This window comes from Sinocyclocheilus grahami, unplaced genomic scaffold (genome assembly GCF_001515645.1).
Source record: "Sinocyclocheilus grahami isolate Dianchi unplaced genomic scaffold, SAMN03320097.WGS_v1.1 scaffold234.1, whole genome shotgun sequence".
Lineage (NCBI taxonomy): Eukaryota > Metazoa > Chordata > Actinopteri > Cypriniformes > Cyprinidae > Sinocyclocheilus > Sinocyclocheilus grahami.
Genome location: NW_015505413.1, coordinates 1,740,342 through 1,762,562, shown reverse-complemented (window position 1 = coordinate 1,762,562; position 22,221 = coordinate 1,740,342). Strand labels below are relative to the sequence as shown.

Below are 22,221 nucleotides of genomic sequence, written 5' to 3'. Positions count from 1 at the left end.
CCGTTTATCGGTGAATCCGATATTACAAAACCGATATCCGATTACTATAAAATGCTTAAATATCGGGAAAATATTGGTAAATCCATTTGCGTTTCCTAATATACAGCATATACAGCACACATGTATAAACAAAAAACACTGCAAAGGTTGACAACAGCCAATTGCAACAAAAACATTTTCTGGAGAAAAAAAAAAGTAGTTTGTTTAGTGGGAGAGTGAGGCTTTATTCACCCGAGAAAACACAATAAACAAAGGGTGTGAGCTGACACTTTTATTACAGGGACTTACTATCATGATTTAGGACGTTTGGTATAAACAGAGAATGATTCGCCCAGGAAACCCCCTACTGCATGCAGGTGGTCACTTTAAGGCACGCTTATCGAGAGGCTGAGCATCTCTCACAGTTCTGCTGTTTCTGCTTTGGGTATTGTCACTGTCGTGAACAGGAACGTCTGGGTTGTGAGAAGAAAACCCTCTGGCTAAAAAGGCAGATAGCAAAGAATTGGGGATGATTCCGATTCTGGAAAAAAAGAGTGACGACAGGAAAGACAGCGAGAGATTCGCTTGGATCTCCAGCCAATGTTTTAAACATCATCAAAGCTCTCTTTAACTGTGTCTAATTCTGTCCAAACTAACAAGGCACACACACACACTAAAACACCAGCAGAACCACTCCAATGACAATAAATAAATCACACAATTCAAATGCGATTCCACATTTTCCACCACTGGGTCAGTCTGGCCATACCTCTGGTTTCAACCACAAACCTTATGGGGCGGCAGGGAACGAGAGAATAAAGGGCGAAGATCTTCAACTCTATTGTGCTCTAAGCCCTGTCAGATTACATTTGATCCAAGTTTGCTTTCCCACACTTTCACAATGTGTTGTTTTCCAACCTCTGAGAAGATTTCGACCACTCTCCCAGCCTTTATCACGTCTACAGAGAAGCCTGTTCCAAATAAAACTCATTTAAGTTAGCAATCTATATTTCTATCATATATACAGTAACTCTCACAGAAAAACCAGCTCACGTCAAACTCTGTAGCAATTCTAAACTGATATGCTATCTTAAAACAATTACCCCTTCCAGAAACACAACCGAGCCCTTGGTGGGCTTTGCATGCATCAGGTGGGGGCTGTTGTAGTTTCCCTCCAGGGGTGGGAGTTTTTTGTTGAAATGATACATATAGTGTTCATTGGTACAAAAGCTAAACATGTTTAGCTCAACCATTCAACTACGTGAGTTGCGTCTGTACCACAAGAAACTGGTGTGGTTAGTGCTCTCCAAACCTCCCAGCCTATCTGCATCACATGACACCACTTAAGCCACTTAATCCTCCGTCACATGACCTCTCGTAATCTTCCATCATATGATAGGAGAGAAAAGTGCAAATCGTCTTACAAAGTTCCACAACATACACCACTTAGCATTAGAAGACGAAAAATTAAGCATCTGACTCTGGACAAACGTTAACTAGTAGAGCAATGCAACGCGATATTGCGCAATAGAACGTCTTTTGTATTTGAGACTTAAGTGAGGCTTTACTCTTAAAGAAACAGTTCATCCAGAAAAGCAGAATCTTTCATTTACTCACCCTTGTGTCATTCTAAGCAAGTGTAAGTTTCTTTATTTTGTGGAAAGCACGATATTTTAAAACATTTCCGAGCTGCTCTTTCCCATACAAAGGAAGAAAAAAAGAAGTTTCAAGGATAAAAAGCAACATGAAAGTAGTCCATAAAAGTCGACTCCAATTTTCAGTGAATAACAACTTAAATTTCATTTCTAACAAATCTTTATCAAAAGACTTCAAAATACGGTGAACTTTTTAATCCTTTTTTGTTTTGTTTTTTTGGTTGAAAAGCCGTTTGCAAAGAGCAGAAATTCTTCAAAACATCTTGCTTTGAATAAGTAAAAAGGAAAGCCAAGCAGGTTTTGAACAACGTGAGGTTGAGTAATGTCAGAATTTTATTTTAGGGTGAACTTTCCCTTTAACCCTACTATGCACCTCCTTTAACCCTGAGGTCAAAGGGCATCTGGAAAGTGTTGGTTGGGGGTGGGGTGGCCGCTTCCAGTGATTGTGTTTGACAACCCTTTAATTAACATAGTGATTAAAGCCAGAGGAACAAAAGCAGACTTATCCAACGCAACAGTTCTCATTACCCTGCTGCCCCAAACAAAATGGAAAAATCACATCAATAATCGCAACTACTAATGGTAGAATGTGTCAAAACTGGGCCAGGACACGCCACTGGGAATTCATAAAGTGCCAAAGAAGCAAATAAAATGAGTGTTTTTACTTAGAGTTAGGAATGAAGACGATGACAAACCACATCCCGTTAAAAGGAAGTCAGGAAACCTCCAAAAAGAGCGGAGAATATCTTGTTTCATTTTAGTTCAAATCTGAAAGCATATAAGGTTTATTTTCTTCCCAAACAAACTAATACGGGTTGGTTTGCATCTGCAAGCCAAACTAGCAGGTATGTGTGTGGTCCTCAACTCTGAACAACATTAAACTCAGACAGATGGAGAGAGAGAGAAAATATGGGGGGAGAAAGGAAAAGAGACGTTACGAGTGGAACCACAAAAATCCTAAAAGCGACTCTTTTGAAACGAGCCGCTGTCAGTATATAGCATACGGACAATAATTCCATATATTATAAAACCAGTTCAAAGACTCCAGATATACGCTTAAACCGATTTCTCCACATAATTATCGGAGTTTCAAAGACGTGCTCCATGCAAAAGAAGTACTTCCTAGGGTTTGCATACAGCAACTCATAAAACCTCCAAACCACACATCATTGCAAACCAGCACCTCCTCAGAACTTTCCTGGCTGTCTTGAAGGGCTGAACACAACCGTTTATGAAAAGTTAAATCCCATAAATCTGCACTAACTAATGATGTATGAAGCCATGAGGAATCCTACCTATACCACGAGAAATTCCTTAAAATCCAAATTCCTTATTTTCCCCAAGACTTCCCCCAATAAAAAACAAATATTTTCACACATAGGTGCAGCTGCGTAGGAGAAGAAGGTTGTTTTTATAGCGATTAAGCAGTAAAGAAGCATCTGTTTCCTTGTCGCCACTGAAGTATCGATAATTCCTAACAAGATCCTGCTGCAAAAACTAGGAATGTTCCTTGAACGATATTCCATCACTCTTATTCCTTACCTTCACGTTCACTCGCAGTCTCCACCTTCTCAGCAATCTTTGACGACGGCCTTGCCACGGACGCCGTTGCCAGGGTCAAAAGCAGGAGCGCACCCAGAAGCCACCCTCGGGCGGACATCCCGTCAGCAGTGGGCGTGTCTCCCCATCCCCCCCTCCTCGGCCTCCCCCTGGACATGGATCCCATCTGAGGGGCTCCACCCAACCATGAACTGCAGGCTGTACAGTCGGACACTCACTGGAATTCCCACCGATCACCTGGGCTGAAGAGGGCAGCAGAGAGGACAGTGATGTGGCAGGGGATCCCCAAAATAAAAACAAGAGGAGAAACAATTAGAAAAAAAAGTATTTTTGCCATGCACAATCCATAAAACACTCTGGTTAACACTCCATAGAGTGCACCCTACATATCTAGTGTGAATATTTCAAATCAGTTGACTCTGAAGCACAACTATCTTGCAGAGAGTGCGTGGGCCTAGTTATGAAAGAGACAGATATAAACTAAAGGCCCACGTGTCAAAATGCTGTTAAACGAGCCTTGCCACAGACATACCAAAGCTCTGATTCTTTAGACCTAGCTACTATCTGACACCTACACACTAACCCGACAAAGCACCAAGAGCGACCTACAACTTTGGCTAACTTCCTACAGAACTGACAGGCTACTAATGTAGAAGACAATTTTCCAACATCACTATTAAACAGTGATTTATTTTATCAGGGCGGTAATTCATCTAGCAAGCAAACCATGCATTCGTTTAAATACATTTAGTAGACACTTTTATCCCAAGCATTAAGATATACATATCTTTCTAACGATCTGTCTATTACATCACATCTATTACATGACTTGCATTCCATTCTAAAAGAATCAACTTGATTGGCAGTTTAGAACTCAAAAATGCGATTTCAAACATTCAAAACATGACCACTGAAAATGAACTGAAAACGCGGGAGTCAGTCAGTCACTCTCTGGAGATCTGGCGCGTAAATGCAGTATTGATCTGTTCTGTGATCGTGCGCTTGCATGCCATTCATAGCAGGCATTAATGCTTGTGAGATGATTGACAGCTGGTGGGGTTGCTCTGCAGATTTTTTATTTTTATTTGTTTTTTATCGTGAGAGGTGAGCAATGCAGGATTTTGATGCACAAGCAATCTGAAGGCGTTAATCAGCGTCCTATTCATATTCAAATCAGAACACACAGAAAGGATTTAATGCCAATGCAAAGAAAAACACTGATGTTCTCCTGGAATCAGCTGTACTGTGTATTTGGTTACATTTGAACTGTTAGGCTACTTGAACCTAATGGTCGTTCTTTATCAAGGCCCATTATAAAAAACAACCCTAATGAGTTTATCATTTTATAACTGAAGACTACACTCTAAAAATGTTGGGTCAAATACAACCCAGTGCTGGGTAAAATAGGGACAAACCCAGCAATTGGGTTGTTTTGACCCAGCGGTTGGGTTACTACCCAGAAGGTTGGGTTAAACATTTAACCCAACCGCTGGGTCAAAACAGCCCAATTGCTGGGTTTGTCCCTATTTTACCCAGCACTGGGTTGTATTTAACCCAGCATTTTTTAGAGTGTAACTAGATCGCTTTGTGAATGGACAGATTTTATCATTAGGTCAACTCTAATTAGCATCTAAATTATGATTAGAGTTAATTATTGGTTGATTTTTGCAAATAATATTCTAGTTTATTCTTTGCTCTGTGAGTTTATCACTAACAGGCTATTGACTAAGGAAATCCAAAAGCCAATTATTAATAATGGCAAAGTAAACTTTCTAAAGCAAACTCATGTCAGTCCGTTTCATTTTTATAAGATGATCTAATTGTGTCCACAGATTTCAGGGCAGGAAGCCTGAGGATACTTTAATTGCTACAATGATTAAACGACACTTTAAAAAAAAAAAGAGAAGAAAATAAAGAAAAGGAAACAACAGGTAGGCCAGACTGTTCCAGAAAAACACAAATAATGGTTGCTTTTTGAATCTGAATCCAAATTTGAATTTGAATAGATTGGAGTGTTCTAAAAAATGTGCACGTTCTAAATGATTGCCCTATTTAAAAAAAAAAAAATGAAATCATGACGCTTGAGGAGGAACTACAAATATAAGTGGTGATTTAACCATTTTGACTTATTTTTGACTTTATGCAATACTTCGCAACAACAAAAAACATTCATAGAACAGGTTTTTACGGACGTTCACATTTATGATTTTTTTAATATAGCGTTGGCTTGCAGCTTTCATTTAAGACGACAGTTTTAAATGACATTTTTCTCATACAGTGATAGTATCTGATGTTTCATAACAAGCATACATTTATAATTTTACACTTTGCAAGCTTTAAAAAATAAAAAAGCAAGTGTGCATACATTTAGATAAACTAACTTCAACTATTTTGCTAAATAACCTAGACAAAAGAGTCTGACAAGGCCATCGCTGATCATAAAAAATAGAACTTATGACATTTTCAGTGAACTCCACGTAACTTTAGATATAGCCTAGAATATCCAACTTTGTGCGCATTTAATGTAATATATAACCATGTTTAGTCATTAAGATACATTTGCGTATTATTCAAGTTAAAGGTAATGAATCATGCGTAAAGCCGCAACAATTGACAAACAGTTGCATTTCCATGAAAGACAAGCAAACCTCCGCTTAAAATCTAAACAGAAACACATGTAACTTACAGAGAAGGAGCTGATAGTGAAGTTCAGGATCCGCATATAAACAGGGAGCTCATATGGGCCGAATCCAGTCAGGAATGCGACCAAAACTATTCCCTATTCCCAAATCCAACGGGGCACCGACGACAGGATCGCATGCCAATAGCGACCCACCGATAGTATCCGTGCGTGTTTGTGTAAATCCTTCCAGAAGAGGAAGAAAAAAAATTCGCGTCCCAGAAACTTTTTTTCGTCCGTAAACCAAGTAGCTGTTGCTTCACCAGACGGCTCGTGCAAACGCGCATCAGGATCGCTTTGTGAATGGATAGATTTTATCATTAGGTCAACTCTAATTAGCATCTAAATTATGATTAGAGTTAATTATTGGTTGATTTTTGCAAATAATATTCTAGTTTATTCTTTGCTCTGTGAGTTTATCACTAACAGGCTATTGACTAAGGAAATCCAAAAGCCAATTATTAATAATGGCAAAGTAAACTTTCTAAAGCAAACTCATGTCAGTCCGTTTCATTTTTATAAGATGATCTAATTGTGTCCACAGATTTCAGGGCAGGAAGCCTGAGGATACTTTAATTGCTACAATGATTAAACGACACTTAAAAAAAAAAAAAGAAGAAAATAAAGAAAAGGAAACAACAGGTAGGCCAGACTGTTCCAGAAAAAAAAATAATGGTTGCTTTTTGAATCTGAATCCAAATTTGAATTTGAATAGATTGGAGTGTTCTAAAAAATGTGCACGTTCTAAATGATTGCCCTATTTAAAAAAAAAAAAATGAAATCATGACGCTTGAGGAGGAACTACAAATATAAGTGGTGATTTAACCATTTTGACTTATTTTTGACTTTATGCAATACTTCGCAACAACAAAAAACATTCATAGAACAGGTTTTTACGGACGTTCACATTTATGATTTTTTTAATATAGCGTTGGCTTGCAGCTTTCATTTAAGACGACAGTTTTAAATGACATTTTTCTCATACAGTGATAGTATCTGATGTTTCATAACAAGCATACATTTATAATTTTACACTTTGCAAGCGGTCTTTAGCTTTAAAAAATAAAAAAGCAAGTGTGCATACATTTAGATAAACTAACTTCAACTATTTTGCTAAATAACCTAGACAAAAGAGTCTGACAAGGCCATCGCTGATCATAAAAAATAGAACTTATGACATTTTCAGTGAACTCCACGTAACTTTAGATATAGCCTAGAATATCCAACTTTGTGCGCATTTAATGTAATATATAACCATGTTTAGTCATTAAGATACATTTGCGTATTATTCAAGTTAAAGGTAATGAATCATGCGTAAAGCCGCAACAATTGACAAACAGTTGCATTTCCATGAAAGACAAGCAAACCTCCGCTTAAAATCTAAACAGAAACACATGTAACTTACAGAGAAGGAGCTGATAGTGAAGTTCAGGATCCGCATATAAACAGGGAGCTCATATGGGCCGAATCCAGACAGGAATGCGACCAAAACTATTCCCTATTCCCAAATCCAACGGGGCACCGACGACAGGATCGCATGCCAATAGCGACCCACCGATAGTATCCGTGCGTGTTTGTGTAAATCCTTCCAGAAGAGGAAGAAAAAAAATTCGCGTCCCAGAAACTTTTTTTCGTCCGTAAACCAAGTAGCTGTTGCTTCACCAGACGGCTCGTGCAAACGCGCATCAGCCTTCAGCTACAAGAGATGCGACAGTGCAACAAACCCCGAAGAAAACATCCATCCCAAAATACACATCCAGTGACATGAGCGCAGTCTCTGAGGATACTGGCTGTTCTCAGATGCTTTGTCAGGTTTACACAGATTTTTTTTCTCTCTCCTTCCAACCCCCTGAAGAAATGTCACTCCCCCCTGAAACCCGAGACGTTTCCTGGCTGATAGTTTTGGACTCGGTCTTTCTCCTCCAATCACAGACCTCGGAGCTGGAGCTCCCTCAAAGCTCCGACTCGAGCAGTTCTGCGCAATCCTGTAAAGTTTGTCCGGAGCTGGGGGTCTCCCTCCTCCCCTGCAAGAGCTCCAGTGCTGCAGAATGCCATTCATTCACTGCAACAGCACTACCTAGTGGCAGATCTGTCTGATTATTAACCCTTTGGGGGCCCCAGAGACCCCGGGGCCTTTTAAATTGCATAGGGGTCATGACACTTTCCATTCCATGCATTTGACATTTTAAAACATTCTGTCAGACAAAGAATGTCTGTAAAGGTTAAGAAATTGCATTGTGACATCTTAAAGATTCATTCGGTATATGTTGAGATTTTTTTAAATGCAATAACAGGTTGAGAATTTAACGTTGATATTTTCACAAACATACAGTTTTTAATAACCAGTTTTTACTGAACAAAATCAGCGTAATCTGACCATTTAAGATCATCCACTGCTGACAAATCTAACAAAACAAGAGATTTAAAATGTAGTCAAAACGGTCAAAGGTTTGAAATCATTCAGATTTAAAATAAATAAATAATTTTTAATGAATTTTTACCAAGACTGCATTTATTTGATCACAAACGCAGTAAAACATTTTGAAATATTATTTGAAATATAATCAGCATATTAGAATGATTTCTGAAGGATCACGTGACACGGAAGACTGGAGTAACGATGCTGAAAATTCAGCTTTGTATCACAGGAATAAATTACTTTTGAAAAAATATTAAAATATAAAACAGTTATTTTAAACTGTAATAATATTTCACAATATTGTTATTTTTTAACAAATAAATGCAGCCTTGGTGAGCATAAGAGACTTCATTCAAAAACATTTGTAAAAATCTTAATTATTCCAAACTTTTGAACAGTAGTGTATACTTTTTCTGAAAGTCTAAACCAGGTTTTTTTAAAAATTGTCTAAATCTAAAACACTTAAAATAAATTAATAAAAATAAGTAACTAAGTGGTTATTTTTTAACTGGAATATACCATATTGTTAAAAACTGCCATGATCAGATCATAATTTTGTCTTGTTTAAAGCAATGGGTTTAAGCTATAACGTTTTTGTTTATTATTTTTTTCATGAATTTATGGAAAATCACAGATTTCCGAGCGTCAAAAGAACAGAAAACTGTCAATCTTTCTAACATAAAACTATCAATCAATATTTTATAGCTATTTTGGGGATCTTAAAAGAAATGGGCACTATAAACTGTCTTTCATATGCAAAAGAGCTGTGTAAAAAGGTTTGGAAAGACATGAGGGTGAGTAAATAATGACGGATTTGTAATTTCCTTTAATCTCTGTGTAAACTGCACTACATATCATCCATACTGTTTCATACGGAGCCTGTCATTTTCCCAGCATTACTAGCTGTGCCTGATAGACTCCCTCACGCAGCTCCCCCGTGGAGCCCTCTCTGTCCCAGCGCTCACACAGGGAGGCTCCCTAATCAATGACCCCTAAATGTCAGAGACTGAGGGGCCCCCCTGCCGCGCTCCACACTCCCCTTCCAAACTGTCTTCTCCATTGGACAGGCCCTTTCACCGATCCGAAGAAGAAAGCTAAAGAGTCGCGGAGCAGAGCGGGATTAGGAGAGGAGGAGGGAACTGTGGCGAATATGCCTTTCCCTCTTGTTTTTCCTCTCTCCTCTCCACCAGGCGGCCCGAGCCTCCTGCTTCCCCCCCCCCCTTCCTCATAAAAGAAACGTTCCCATTCACTCCGAACGAGCCAGCTAATAAGGCTGTTAAAGAAAGCAGTGAATGGGGCCTTCGATCACGGCTTTTCTTTCTTTAGCCCAGATTCTCTCGCTCACTCATACACAGTGAAGCCATCACACACTCCCATAAAAGGTGACAGTTTGGATCGCAATGAGAGGGAAGCGGGAAAAGGAGGGGACAGGCCACAGGTTTAGGGGTGTGAAATAAAAGATGGACTATCCGGTCTTTCACGCTCTTCCCCATTGCCTGTCCCGGCCAGATTTACATTGTTTTTATGGCCTGCCACATTTAGCAAACACAATAGAACAGCTAGTGGGAGTCAGAGAGAAAAAGACAGAATTGAAAGAGGTGTTCTTCACTTTTCCTCCTTGTCCAGCTGGATCTAACCAACGGTATAAATCACAAACAATAACCGATGAATTCAAATCTTAAAAATTGTACTAACTCATCTGCAAAAAGAGAAAGTAAGAACATGGCTGCATTCCAGAATTGAATACTAGTTTACTGCACATTAATGCAACATGCTGTCACAAATCACCACATCATGTTGCATGCTAATGGAATAATGTTATAAAAATCTAGCGTAGCGTCAGTTCTGGCAGGTCACGTTAGTCAAGCTCGCATCAACCTATGGGTTCAGAGAGAAAAAGACAGAATTGAAAGAGGTGTTCTTCACTTTTCCTCCTTGTCCAGCTGGATCTAAGATTGTCAACGGTATAAATCACAAACAATAACCGATGAATTCAAATCTTAAAAATTGTACTAACTCATCTGCAAAAAGAGAAAGTAAGAACATGGCTGCATTCCAGAATTGAATACTAGTTTACTGCACATTAATGCAACATGCTGTCACAAATCACCACATCATGTTGCATGCTAATGGAATCATGTTATAAAAATCTAGCGTAGCGTCAGTTCTGGCAGGTCACGTTAGTCAAGCTCGCATCAACCTATGGGAATACGACACCTATCTAAGTATTCATATATAAGGTCCCGCAGTAGTATCAGCAGTTTTCGCATTGCTCAATAGCTAATTACCCTCCTCCATCCCCAACTCCTCCTCTGTCAGTTAGGATTCAGCCTTCTGATTCTCCTTGAATCAGACTAATTCTAAAATGTGTACATAACATTATTGAACTTTAACGATATCTGCAATACATTTATGTTGGTTCTGTTCTGTTCTGCTTTTTCTGCTAGTTGCCAAAGAAATATTTCAAATTTTCATTTAACTTGATGTACTAAAATTAAAGTCAACTAAAACTGAAATAAAATTGTAAAAAATATATAAAATCATACAGACATAAAAAGCTAGTAAAAAACAAACAAACAAAAAAAAACAAAATTACTAAAAATGGAAAATACAAAAATTTAAAACGAATTCAAATTTTGTAAATGTTTGAAACCTGTTCACAAACTGACATCTATTTCAGCAAATAAAGGGATAGTTCGCCCAAAAATGAAAATTCTGTCATTAATTACTCACCCTCAAGTATTTGCATACTATGTACTGCTAATCTGAACATAGCCAGTGTGTCTCAAATCGAACAACATTTTAAATAGTATGGTATAGATGCAACCACACATGCTTTTTCAGCTAATAGGCTATTGGCCACAACCCTTGAACCAGGGTTATTAATTAACTGAAAGTCAAATTAAAACCTTAAAAAATAATTTTTGTCACTTGAAATAAAATAAACATTAAATGAAATAAAATACTTAAAAACATTTTCAGCTTTTTCTGCTAGTTGCCAAAGAAATATTTCTAATTTTCATTTAACTTGATGTACTAAAATTAAAGTCAACTAAAACTGAAATAAAATTGTAAAAAATATATAAAATCATACAGACATAAAAAGCTAGTAAAAAACAAACAAACAAAAAAAAACAAAATTACTAAAAATGGAAAATACAAAAATTTAAAACGAATTCAAATTTTGTAAATGTTTGAAACCTGTTCACAAACTGACATCTATTTCAGCAAATAAAGGGATAGTTCGCCCAAAAATGAAAATTCTGTCATTAATTACTCACCCTCAAGACCTTCATTCATCTTTGGAATTTTTGATGAAATCCGAGAGCTCTCACAGCAAGACAGCAAGGGTCCTAACCATGATCTGTGATCATAATGGCGGAGGACTGTCCCCAAAGAAAAGAAATCGTTGAATAAAGTCGTTATTTTTGTTTTCTTTGTGAACAAAAAGTATTCTCGTAGCTTCGTAAAATTACAGTTGAACCCCTGATGTCACATGGACCATTTTAACAACTTCCTTCCTACGTTTCTGGACCTTGATCGTGGTAGTTACCTTGCTGTCTATGGAGGGTCAGAGAGCTCTCGGATTTCATCAAAAATATCTTAATTTGTGTTCTGAAGATGAACGAAGGTCTTACAGGTTTGGAACGACGTGATGATGAGTAATTAATGACAGAGTTTTCATTTTTGGGTGAACTTTAACTTTCAGAAATGATTGAGTTTGGAGAGATATTTGATGACGTAAAATCATAATATTTGCACTAATAAAAAAGGTAATTGCAACTTCTAGTATCACAATTTTGAATTTATATCTCACAATTCAAACTTTTTTTCAAATTTTCAGAATTGCGAAATGTAAACTCAGAATTTCAAGATATAAACTCAAAATTGCTAGAAAGTAACAATTTGTTTCTCGCAATTCTGACTTTTTTCACAGAACTGCAAGTTGATATCTCACTATTCTGAGTTTACATCTCGCAATTCCGAAAATTTGGGAAAAAATTGTGAGATATAAATTCAAAATTTTGATGCAAGTTTTTTTTTTCACAATTCAGAGTTGCAAGATATAGACTCAGAATTGTGGCAAAAAAGTCAAAATTGTGATATAAAATTACTTTTTTATTTTTTATTCCGAAGCAGAAACAGGCTTCCAAACAATACTGACTACACCAATAGAACAAATTTCAGTGTGAATCATCCTTAAAACCCTATGATGTCAATTGTTCAATTGAATACAAGTATTTACAAAGAACTGTTTAACAAACAGTTTACACAGATTCATTCTGTTCATGTTTCGTGAACACAGTTAGTACAAGAATGCAATTTGAAAAGCAGCTCATGACATAGCAGTATAAATAAGAAAAACACATAATCACAAACACTGGTCATTTATTTAGTCAATCGAGTAATCAGAACACAGCTAATGTACTTGAGCATGAGAACAGCCTCCTAACGGATGCTTAACGTTCATTACAGCTCGGTCCTGCTGTTATGCTAATGTTGAGTGATTTCAGCGAGGCCGTCGACACTACGGTGTTATTTTACCTCCAAAGGGAGTCACATGACCAGCCTGCTGTGTGCTGCCCTTCTGTCAATTGACAGCAAAGTTATGATTTACGCCAGACAATTGTTTGGTCAGCTTTTGGTTTCAAAACAATCCTACCAAAATGCAGAGTTTGTTTTACTCAGAGAAGAGACGAAAAGAAAAACACTCACTTCACGCGTCACTATGAGGGCAAGAATTCTTAGAAAAACATGATGTCACGTATCATCTCCCTGGCAACCTGCATGAGAATAAATATTCATTATGATCATTAAGAAAACACTTTAAACAGCGTTTGGAGCTTCAGGTGTGCCAAATACTTCAACTCCTAAATTATAGAGAACAAAATAATTGTAGGATAATGTCTGCGTAGGTGTTCTTTGCCATGTTTTGTGTAATAATCCACTTGTAATGGCACATATGAAAGTCAACCATGCACAAGTACTATACTTAGTCCTGATCATTACTTAGTATAGAAGAGCTCAATAAGAACAGAAACGCTTTTTAAACTAGATAAAGGTAATGTGAGTGATTCTTACACATGCAAAACTCACAGCCATGATGTTATTTGCTATGTGACTGCTCACTGGCCTGAAAATGGTCCTGCATCAAGCCTTTAATGTCTTGATAGTCCCATTAGCCGAATGACTTGGGATCAAACCTACAAGGAAAACTATATTTTTAAAATGGTCGTGGTTCACCAGTGTCACTTACTGTAAGTAAAAGGTGGAAAACTGTGTGAGTGTGATTTTTGGTCTTTCAAATAGCACTCTTTTATATGTATATGAATGACAAAGGCAGTTGAGGAGCTTGTGGTGTTCCTGACTGTGAGATTGGCACTTTTGGACAGCAAGCATTGGCAGTAAATGGCCCTGTGGTGCAGCTTTAGTGATGCCATTAGTGGTTGTGGTGATGATCTCAAACTGCGGTCCATCAAGCGTTATATGCCGCTTCCTTGTGGATACAGTAGGCAGAACAAAACCTCGTTCAGAGTTTAACTACCAGTTAGGAACCAAAAACACATTCATTTAAGAAGTACAATAAATTAGAGCGCAAAATTATGTAACAGACTTTAATAAAATACAGATTACAAAGATCCGCTACAGATTACAAAGATCTCACAGGTTCTCACAGGTAAAAATAAATAAACTAACAATGCTTTTCTGAAATATAAATATAACTATAGTCATGTATATAAGCAATATAAAGAAATTAGCAAAGATTTGATCAGGTGTTATATCTGAAATATGACGTGAATGAAACCTAAAGGCTGCCAGAATTGTTTGGCATAATTTTTGGGAGCATTTGCAATGTGTGGAGAATAACTAAATCATTATTATCATGTTTTAAAAGTGTAAAACATTATCTTTAGGCATGTTTCTCCCCTGCCAAAAATAAAATAAAATAAAAAATAAAAAATAAAATAAAATAAAATAAAATATTTAATTTAATAAATAAATAAATCTGTTCAAATCATGGCATTTCTTTTCCTTTCAAACACCTTTAAAGGAATAAACAGAGATCGCATTATGAATTTTCCAATCAAATGCATTGATCTGTACGAATCTTATCACCAGTCAAGACTGATACTAACAGCAATGAGTTGAGAAACCAACCCTGTTCATTCCAGGAAAGATCTGTTATTTGCAATGCAATGCAAGATCTTGGTTTTTCCACAAATCTAAGAACTGAACTAGACTCAGTTGAACCTTTACGTTTCAGTTGTTTTATCTTTCAAGTTTCAGTTATCACTAGTTAGTTTTGTAAACAGTGATATAGGTGCAAATAGTTTGTATATAGTTGCACAATGACGTATTAATGTAACAATATAAAATATTTTTTAAATGTACTAAATTAAAGACATTCCATTAGATTTTTACATTTTCTGAAGAAAATGTGAATTTGAGTTGTCACATACATCACAGATCAGTGCAAAATATGTCAAATTCTTCTAGATTTTGCATAAGCTTGTTTCTAGAAGGTACTTAAAATACATTAATATAGTCCTTAATAATATATGCAGAGTTTACAGATTGATCAGGGCCCAAATGAGAAATCGAGCACTCACACTCGCTGCAGAAGTCTAGTGACAGGCATGCAAAATATTCCAGGCACTCCAGAGAGCAGCAGCCCAGACATCTGAAGAATCTGGACACTTCACCAACACACACACACACACACACACACACACACACAGAGAGTTCTAGGGCTGGATGAGAAGACTGCAGGGAAGAGATGAGGGACTGTTAATGCACGGAGATGACAGGAAAGGCCAGAGGTTAAGAACCTTCATCGCTACAAATCACCAAAGACTGACATTTATGAGGCATTAAAGACTTAATTAAGGAGACTCGTTAACATGCTATTCTAAAGACACGTCATATTTCATATTCTGCTCATTTATAACACTCAAAACGTGACACAGCTTCAAACAGTCTCTTAATTATGGTTGCTGACGTTGCTAAAATGTTTCACAGTCTGATCCGACAGGAGAACCACAAAAACTGTTTGTAATCTTATTCTTAAAGGAATAGTTCGCTGCTAAAAAAAATTATGTCTTTGTTTACTCTCTGTCATGTCGGTCCAAACCCATATGCTGTTGTTTTTATCTGTGGAACACAAAAGGACAATTCTGAAGTTATTTTCCATGCGACAGTTCATAGTGACCACATTTGTCAAACAAAACACATCATAAAAGAAGTCCATATGCCTATATTTCAAGTCTTCTGAAGTCAGAAACAGATTGAAATTTGGGTCATTACTCTTTAAAATCCTCCCACTGAAGCTCTGAAATGTCATTTGCATATGCATTTGGGCTTGTTAAGACTTCTTAGTGTCTTCTTAGTTCATTCATGTGATCACAAATACAGTAAAAAATTTGAAATATTTTTACAATTTAAAATAACTGTTTCCTAGTAGAATATAATGTCAAATGTAATTTATTCCTGTGATGCAAATCTGAATTTTCAGCATCATTACTCCAGTCTTCAATGTCACATGATCCTTCAGAAATCATTCTAATATGCTGATTTGCTGCTCAAGAAACATTTCTGATTATTATCAATTTTGAAAACAGTTGTGCTGTTAAGTTTTGAGGAAAACGTGATACATTTTTAAAGGACTCTTTGATGAATTCAAAAGAACAGCATTCATTGGAAACAGAAATCTTTTGTAATATTATAAATGTCTTTTCTGTCACTGTTGATCAGTTTAATGCATCCTTTAATAAAAGTATTCATTTCCCAATGACTCTAAAACTTTGGATGGTACTGTATGTATATGAAACCAGAAACCTATAATGGACTTCAGAAAGTTTTTGGTGCATCTCCAAAGAACCATGATGAACTCAAAAACCATATCAAATGAAAATGACTCTTATAGGAAGGGGATTTTTTTAGGTAATTATCTTAGACCTCTGAAGATTCAGACTGAGAATGAATCTGGATAAGTTCACAGTTCCTCCAGTCTATCACTGCACCCTCTCTTCATACAAACCAACGTGTTTCCACAGTCAACTTATATGGTTCATATCAAGGCCCGGGGCGTATCATGTGCACGCACACACACATTTTTTCACATTTGTTTCATATTCCACTCAGGATATGAGTCATCTACCTCTGATCTTTTAATTATAACATGACAAAAATACATTGCAAGAAAAAGAAAATCCCCCCCGGACTTTTAGGAAGTCTGGGGCCTAGAAAGTGCTGAAATGATGTCAATTAAACTCAAAGGCTGATAAAGCTGTGCTATCAAGGTGTTGAAGTGCATTTTAACAATCTAGTCATACTGAAATCTTCACATGTGGGAGAAGTAGTGGCCAAGACGGGCTAATTAATACAACAACAATAGTGAAGAAAGTGACTGGACATTTATACAGCTGCTTTTATTCAAAATTAAGCTATTGAAAGAATAGCTCACCCAAACATGAAAATATGCTAACAGTTTACTCACTCTCAGGCCATCCAAGATGTAGATGAGTTTGTTTCTTCATCAGATTTAGAGAAATGTAGCATTCCATCACTTGCTCACCAGTGGATCCTTTGCAGTGAATGGGTGCCATCAGAATGAGAGTCCAAACAGCTGATAAAAACATCACAATAATCCACAAGTAATCCACACCACTCCAGTCCATCAGTTAACATCCTGTGAAATGTCCTCTATTCATAATATAATTTCCAGCTCAATTTAGAATAGAAATATGCACAAATCAAGCACTGTTTACAAGAAAAACAGGTCTGTCAGGACTACTATCGTCAAAATGATAGATACTCAGCATAAAGTTTGGTTTGGCGGTATGGTTCTGTTCTGGGCAAAAAACTCCCTGCCCTTCCATGCAGCCTGTCATGAATGAGCAGGGAGAGCAGCAATAATAACCCCCCTAGGGTTAACAGAACAAGGCAGATATCATTAATGTACACAATAATCCACAAGTAATCCACACCACTCCAGTCCATCAGTTAACATCCTGCGAAATGTCCTCTATTCATAATATAATTTCCAGCTCAATTTAGAATAGAAATATGCACAAATCAAGCACTGTTTACAAGAAAAACAGGTCTGTCAGGACCACTATCGTCAAAATGATAGATACTCAGCATAAAGTTTGGTTTGGCGGTATGGTTCTGTTCTGGGCAAAAAACTCCCTGCCCATCCATGCAGCCTGTCATGAATGAGCAGGGAGAGCAGCAATAATAACCCCCCTAGGGTTAACAGAACAAGGCAGATATCATTAATGTACTCAATGATATTTAAGTGTAACACTTTATTCAAGATAAAGGAGTCTGATTAGCAAGGAATATCAGAAAGCCAAGTCCTGACTGTGGCGAAAGGAGGAGCTGGGGATGGAGGAGGGTAATTTGCTCCGGAGCAAGCTGAAAAGCTGCTGAATAATACTGAATAGAGCTTATATAGGAATGCCGCGATAGGTGTCGTATTCCAGAATCAGCTGATGCAAGCTTGACTCACGTGACCTGCCAGAACTAACGCTAACGCTTAATTTCTGCACAAATAATTATGTGGGTGGATTTTGATGTGAGAGGAGAACAGGAGACAACTCGTCACTGGACAGAGCAATATTATGGATTATGGACTCTTATTTTGGCCAGAAGCAACAGTTGGATTTGTTTCTTATTAATTTAGATTTGTTTTCTTACAGAATGGCTTTGTTTCTTACAAACACGCAGCTTTTCACTTCACAAGACGTTAACTGATGGACTGAAGTAGATTACTGTAATGTTTTTGTCAGCTGTTTGGACTCTCATTCTGACGGCACCCATTCACTGCAGAGGATCCATTGGTGAGCAAGTGATGGAATGCCTACATTTCTCTAAATCTGTTGTGATGATGAAACAAACTCATCTACATCATGGATGGCCTGAGGGTGAGTACATTTTCAGCTAATTTAAATTTTTGGATGAACTCTTCCTAAAACATGTATGACGAAAAACTAAAAGTCTATCATGAGGTAGAAACACACAGCTCTTTCTGCTAATATCTGTGTATGTGTTGACCACAGGTTAAGCATTTGTGCTGACCGAGTGAATCCATGAACTCATTCCGTCTGGACAAGCAGGAAATGTGGTTAAACTTTAGCACTAAACTGTCACAAACAGGCCTCGACACAAACCCCAAACACTCCCCATGTGTCATTAGCAGGATAATTATTCAGCGGAGACACTCGTTGCAAACTGTTTTTATAGCATTCATCTAGTTACATTGTGACAATCTGAAACAAAAGTCAAACACAACATTTACTGCTCCTCAGTGACAAAAAACACTGACAAATGAATCGTGACAGCCAATATGCTAGCAATATGTATGCGAGTTAATAGTGAGAATTGGTCCTTAAAATAAAGCATTACTGAAAGTTTAAAAGAACAGCATTTAGTTGATTCTAAATGTTGTCACTTTTGATCAATTTAATGCACCCATGTTGAATAAAACTATTCCTTTCTTTCAAAAAGTAAAATCCCTACATTTGGAAAATAAAAATCTAATCAGTTGTGTTAGCACATTGTTCCCGTTATACTCTACCAGTCGCTCTTATCTTTCATGATGTTCACACTCATCTCTCTTCTGTCTAAACGCGGCCCTCTTCAGACGTCTTTCATCTGGAGATGCATAAAGGCTTTGAGAAGTCTCGGCGAGACACTAGAGAATGTGAAGTAGTGGAAAAGAGGACAAGTAGGAGGGAAGACTAAAGAAACCGGTTTATGATGAACCTCTTCAGCTGTGTGTTGACAAAGCCGTGGATTGTATTGTGACAGCACCTGGCTGCACCTCAGTGAGGAGGGACACAAGATACTGCTGCTGTTACCTCATTAAAACACACAGTGAAGAGAGTCCCAGAACAGAGAACCTGGATTCCCTCTGCTTTATATACAGTTCAGGGAGAGTTCATTCAAAAATGAACATTCTGTCATCATTTATTCACCCTCATGTGGTTCCAAAAGTGCCTGACTTTCTTCCTTCTGTGGAACAAAAAAGCAAATATTTAGTAGAATGTTCAAGCTGCTGTTTATTAAACAAAAGCAGAAACTGTGAAGCCCATGTAACCTCAAATATTTACTCGAAATACCTCCAGAGATTATAATATTTTAGTAATAATCATTTAATATTTAACATAAGGTAATATCAGTTAAAATATCAGGTTTTTTAACAGCACATTTGCATGTTCATGATTGACTGATGTCAGTTAATGGTCACATGACATGCAGGTAAACAAATAAAATATATTTTTATTTTATTTTATTTTACACCATAGATGAAGTCTATAGTACACTGTTTTCCTCAACTTCAGAAATCATACATTGTCAGAAAAAGGGTACCGCAGAGGTACAATTTTGTTCCTAGGGGAACAAAAAATATAAGTGTACCTTTAAAGGTACACAATAGGTCCTTAGGGTACAATTATGTACCCAAAATGTGTTTTAAAGGAACAACTAGAGGTACAAAATTGTACCCTTCAGGGTACCACCACAGTGATGACCACTTGTGCCTTAAAAGGTATAGTTTTGTACTATGAGAAACCAAATAAAATTTAAACCAATCTTTACTAAATTCATAAAGTCAGTGACATATTTTTCTCAGTTTTTCGAAAGAAGAAACGTTTGTTTGCTTGTTTTCCTTTTAAAGGGGTGGTTCACTGGGTTTTTTAGGCTTGATTGTGTTTATGGGGTGCAGTCTAACGTGTTAACGCTTAGTTTTTTTAAAAACGCATTATTTTTCTCATAATTTACCTTTATTCCACACCGCTCTGTCCCTTCTCTGAGAAACGCGCTGATCATTTCCTTCTTTTATGAAGCCCCTCCCTCCAATGAACCACCCCATTAAGGAATATGCATATCTAGAATATATACACAAGCTTGTGATGTTTGGTTGATATAATGTCTTCTCCTTAAATACTTGAATTTATTGATTTATTTATTTAAGCTTCCGCTTAAACATTTATTTCAGTTTATGCTTAAATAAATCAATAATATCAGGTATTTAAGCAGAAACCATTTTATCTAAACATCTATTTTTTATATATAATAATGATTTCTGCTTAAATTACCTCTTTCTTTCTTTTAAACGACTTCTTGGTTACTTATTTACATATAATGGATTCTCCTTCATTGTTTGAAATTATTCATTCATTTATTTATTTAGATACAATGGCTTCTTCTTCTTAAATACTTTAAGTTATTTGTATTTATTTATTTAGAAGGAAACGCATCAAGCGCAGCACACATGTGAACTCCTTCAAAAAGCATCATAGGAAGCATCTCATGAAGTTGGCTGGTTAACGTCCAGAGTTGGAATCACATTTTTGGTGACTACAAATGTCCATTCTTAAATGTATTCCTCAACAGTTTTGATGATTGGATGTCAAATGTGGAAAGTAGTTATAAAAATAAGAACATTTGTCCAAACGATTGACTCGCCATGTACTCAGAAAGCATCAAATAACCATGATGTTTACACACGTCTCCAGTTTTCTTTGAGAAACAGTTAACAGGGTGTCCGTTTTTACAGACGTTCCTCAAATTTTCCACTTCCATTTGTGCCTAAGTCAGAGTCAAACAAAACACCCCCATGTCAAGTAACTTCAGAAGCGGCGCACCAGCGATCACTTAATCTAGATTAAGACAAGATCTCTCGTTCTCATCGGAGGAGTGGAAAGAGGAGGCGGAAAAATGAAAGATTTATTGGCAGGGTTTGCTCATTTCATGCTCTCCAGGCTCAGAGGAGGGAGGTGTGGAGAGACGCTCACGGGTTTGTTTTCACACACATGCTCGTACGCATCAGTCCCGGCCCATTTCACACAACCTCACTGTACAAAGGCCAGGAATTTCAGTCAATGCTCGCTACTGTATCTGACGGGCCGCCTCCACCCGGTGAATAAAGCCCGGGCTGGGTTTAAGCCGGATGTCAGGTCACGGCATGCAAGTCTGCAGGTGAACGAATGACAGATTTACATTGTCGTCTTCCCCTCTGCTCTACTTTCTGCCCGCCTAATGACTCGATTACTCACCTGCGGCAAGAGGAAGCGTGTTCAAACTTCTGCAGTGATGTTGTTGGCACACAATCATCCCCCCTCAGGTCTTCACTAAATGTATGCCAAATTGTTTGAAAACACTGTGGGCAAAGTTAGATTTAATGACTTTATCAGCAAGTAAGAATGAAAGGTGGATTTGCATGTTAAATACTAAAGTTCCTTGGAGAAAGAATCACCGTGTGACTATTAATTGACATGAAAGTGCAGATGAGGAGGAAAGTGGCAACACAAACACTGTAGCCTACAAATAAAGCCAAACTCCATCAGACTACAACACGTATTAACACAAACATTACCGTCATTGCATATAATTTAATGCAGACTGATGAAAGCAGAAGCCAGTCAAACCAGATTTCAGACCTGTATATTCCAGAAATATAGATGCAAATATAAATACATTAAAAAGATCTACACTACAGCTCAAAGATTTAAAAAAAAAAAAAAAAAAAAGGAAATTATACTTTTATTCAGAAAAAATGCACTTCATTTACAGTAAGTGACAGGGAAGACTTTTGTAATGTTACAAAAAAATTATATTTTTTATCATTATATTAAAAACAAAAAAAAAATATAAAAAAAGGTTCAAAAATTTAAAAAAAAAAAAAAAAAAAAGGAAATTATACTTTTATTCAGAAAGAATGCACTTCATTTACAGTAAGTGACAGTGAAGACTTTTGTAATGTTACAAAAAAATTATATTTTTTATCATTATATTCATGTATCATGGTTTGCACAAAACTATTTTTAACAGTTTTTAAAATTGTTAATAATAAGAAAAGTTTCTTAAGCAGCAAAACAGCACATTAGACTGATTTCTGAAGGATCATGTGACACTGAAGACTG

The 22,221-nt window shown here is 36.9% G+C and overlaps 1 protein-coding gene across 1 annotated transcript in view; it reads right to left on the bottom strand.

Annotated features, from left to right (window-relative positions):
- The window catches only part of fgfr2 (fibroblast growth factor receptor 2), a 53,649-nt gene extending 47,491 nt beyond the window's left edge, over nt 1–6,158 (bottom strand). The window contains exons 1-2 of the mRNA XM_016288799.1: nt 5,881–6,158; nt 3,177–3,436 (exon numbers count right to left, since the gene is read on the bottom strand). Of these exons, the coding sequence (XP_016144285.1) occupies nt 3,177–3,360 (184 nt within the window). The 5' untranslated portion in view covers nt 3,361–3,436; nt 5,881–6,158. The remainder of the gene's footprint in view (nt 1–3,176; nt 3,437–5,880) is intronic.
- Nucleotides 6,159–22,221: the final 16,063 nt, after the last annotated feature.